Source organism: Cebus imitator, unplaced genomic scaffold (assembly GCF_001604975.1).
Source record: "Cebus imitator isolate Cc_AM_T3 unplaced genomic scaffold, Cebus_imitator-1.0 Scaffold32, whole genome shotgun sequence".
In the NCBI taxonomy this organism is placed as follows: Eukaryota; Metazoa; Chordata; class Mammalia; order Primates; family Cebidae; genus Cebus; species Cebus imitator.
The window spans coordinates 10,327,952-10,331,297 of NW_016107347.1; the positions used below are offsets into that span (position 1 = coordinate 10,327,952).

The window sequence follows — 3,346 nt, forward strand, 5'->3', positions numbered from 1 at the left end:
GAGCTACTGCGCCCGGCCTTGACTTTCTTTTAACAGCATCGGCAGATACTATCTATTCTGAAACAACTACCAAACAATATTTCTAGAAATACAGTAGAAAATATGTAAGGACATTCATGGGGATGATATACGCTAGCTTCAGTATGATGTCCTCTAGAAAGGGAAAGGAAAGATACTTGAGTAATATCTATTTTAAAGAACAGAGAAGTAAGGCAAATGTGGGGAAATGTCAACATCTGTTAAACTGGGAGAGGGTACATGGCTGTGTTATATTACTCTCTTGGATGTGTGAAACTTTTCATAATTCAAATTTTGAATTAAAATTACAAACATTGAGAAGAAATGTGCATCGATACTGGCTGTCTTAGGTCGCCTAGGATAATGGAAATAAAGGAAAACTGTGTAACTTGCTATATGTTCTATAAGTCCACCTCTGATTTTTTTGCTTAAAACATGGCACATTTCCTGGAATAATTTCAAAATGGTAACTATCCAGAGTGTCAGAAGATAACAAGGGGGCAGAAGAGAGAAAACTGACACATTCAACAAGCCTGCCTGAGTCTGATCTACCTATCTTTAGAAGGCAACGTCGAAACCTTAACCTAGACATCAAAGGTGATTCCCAGTCAACAGGGTCGTCAATTCAAACTGACACTGTTAATCAGCCATTCGGTGAGCAGACGCTTTTAGGCTAAATATACCTTACGAGGCAGAGATGTCGAAGGAGACCGTTGAAGACTCAACAGCAGCCCAAATGAATACTAGTTCTAGGTCAAAAAGGCAGTCCTGACGATTGTGTCAGCGCAGGAACAGCCGGATGCGCCTCCAGGCCCAGGCGTCGAGTGCGTCAGCTCACCCGGAAGGGGTGCCAGGCGCCGCCGGAAGGGGCGGAGAGAGTCGAATAGTGTAAAAGAGAGCCGGCGCCTCGCCGCTGGGTCTGGAGGAGGTAACGTGAAAGCCTCCCGGAGCGGGCTCCGCGGCTGCAGGTTCCAGTATGGTCGATCAGGCTGGTACTGCTGAGTCCCCGCGGGGCAAACGGACCCCGGCCCACTCCCTGGAGCGGCTGCATAGGTTACCACCTCCGCCGCCACAGATTCGCATCCGGCCCTGGTGGTTTCCGGTGCAGGAACTGAGAAACCCTTTGGTGTTCTACCTGGAGGCATGGCTGGCAGACGCGCTCTTTGGTGAGCGACCCAGACTCTGTCTCTCAGTCTGAGAGAGGCTCGGCAGAGCAGCTCTCTACAGCCTCTTTCCGAGATTCGTAAGCCAGGAGTGTTGCTGTGGTGTCCACCTTCCAGCTCTTCCCTTCCCTGGTCAACATTCCCTTCAAATTCAGCTTCTAATCTGCGACTGTGCGGCCCCTAAATAGTCTTTCCTTACTTGTTTAGGCCCAGACCGAGCCATAATTCCAGAAATGGAGTGGACGAGCCAGGCCCTGTTGACAGTGGACATAGTGGACTCTGGGAACCTAGTCGAAATCACCATTTTTGGACGGCCCCGTGTACAGAATAGGGTGAAGAGCATGCTCCTGTGCCTGGCATGGTTTCACCGAGAACATCGAGCCCGAGGTGAGGGTCTTTGAGAACTTACACGTAGAGGAAGCCACGAGTGACCATACTGGTCTTGCTTGGCTTCCTTCCATCCTCCCTTAACCTCTTAATTTCTTGGTTTCCGCGCCCCAGGAAGCTGCACGAAGTTTGTTGGGAGGGGATCCCCAGGGTAGGACCTTGGGAAAGTCAGTGGAGAGCTGATACATTCAGGCCCATCACTGCCCAAGTCAGCCTCAGCTGGGCTACAGCACTATGGCAGATCCCAAGTTCAGAGCCTCCACCCCAGATCCTCCTCTCCTCCCCAACTCCCAATCACTGAGAAGTTTGAAACAGCGAACACTTCTCCCTGTCCATGGTCAGTATCAACTGTTTCTCTTCCAGCTGAGAAGATGAAACACCTTGAGAAGAACTTGAAGGCCCAAACATCAGACCCCCACACACCCCAGGATTCTGTTGCTTAAGACAACAGTGTCAGGAACATCTTGAGAACTTTGCAACTTTTGCGGCTTAAGTCGAAGAGAAGCAAGTATAGCATTCCTAAAACCCTGCATTCGTTTTTCCTGTGTCTTGATAGAATGAGGTTTATTTTGTTGCAAGAGTGAATTTGAACTATTCTAATAAATGGCTATTTTGCCCAGTGACATTAAGATCTTCGTACACTTATAATAAAGCAAATTTATAAAAGATTGACTCTCATTCATGTTTTGAATATGAAGGGTGGGTAGAAGACTGGCAGATTGTAGTTTTGTAGGGTTTATTCCTGAATTCTCATCATTTTGAAACTCCTAATCCTTTTATGATTTTATGGTCAGAGTCAGGCCCTCAGCCACAGGGGGCAGATAGCCTCACAAATGGTGATCTGTTTTGTTTTTACGTCATTGGTTCTCAAACTTTAAAGCTTGTAATAAATCACCTTGGGAGCTTGTTAAGACATAATCTCCTAGGCTCCTTGTTCAGAAGATTCTGATTCGGTACTGTTGGGGTAGGGTTTATAATTTGCATTTCTAATGAGCTCACAAGTACTACCAAAGCAGCTCATCTGAATTTCTCACTTTGAAGTTGGTAGTTGACCCCCTGAGGAGCACCAGCTGTGCCTTTTCTTAGAGTGAGGCCTTCTTTGGCCACAGGATGAGATTCCGACAACCAAGCCTGAGCAGTCAGCATTCATTAACCCTAGCATTGCAATTCACCGTGGAAGAGCAGGGAACCTGGGCACCTTGGCTTGTGGCTGGTGCCCTGCCTTGGAGCCAGTTGTCTGCTTTTTTCTGCAAGGCAAGGTTGCACAGGTGTCCAGCATGGGCCAGGTTTTTCCACTACGTGTTGTACTGAGATTACCAATTTGTGCAAAGCAGCTCCTATCCTTGCTGCCATGCTTTCTGGAAGCAAAATTTCTGGGGTGAAGAGTGCCAAAAGCTCTGTGGCTTCAAGCACAATTAAGATTGGTTTGACTCATGGAATTAATTCACTCCTCGGCAATAAAGCGTTCTAGCCTTTTGCAAGAGTTTTGAACTCAAAAGTCTAATTGTGCTTTTTTGATTAGTGGTGATGTTGAAAATTTTTTTTCATTTATCTTTTTCTTTATTCATTCCTATCTTCTTTCAACTGGTGAAGGATTTTTATCTCTATAAGTTTTTCTAACAATGGTCTATTATCACCAATATTTTCCAACCTCTTAAAATTTTTTTTTGGAATCGGATAGATTTTTATTTAGTTAAATCAATTACTGTTTCTGTTCTCCCATGTCCCCACCCTTTTAAGTTTAGGAGCTCCTAATTTTCTTTTTTTTTTTTTTTTTT

At 45.5% G+C, this 3,346-nt stretch overlaps 1 protein-coding gene across 1 annotated transcript; it reads left to right on the forward strand.

Moving 5' to 3' along the window:
* Positions 1-889: 889 nt before the first annotated feature.
* LOC108301248 (oocyte expressed protein) lies at positions 890-2,185 on the forward strand. The gene is made up of 3 exons (XM_017524350.2): positions 890-1,184; positions 1,389-1,568; positions 1,932-2,185. The coding sequence occupies exons 1-3, from the start codon at positions 995-997 to the stop codon at positions 2,009-2,011; spliced, it is 450 nt and encodes a 149-aa protein (XP_017379839.1). The 5' UTR covers positions 890-994; the 3' UTR covers positions 2,012-2,185.
* Positions 2,186-3,346: the final 1,161 nt, after the last annotated feature.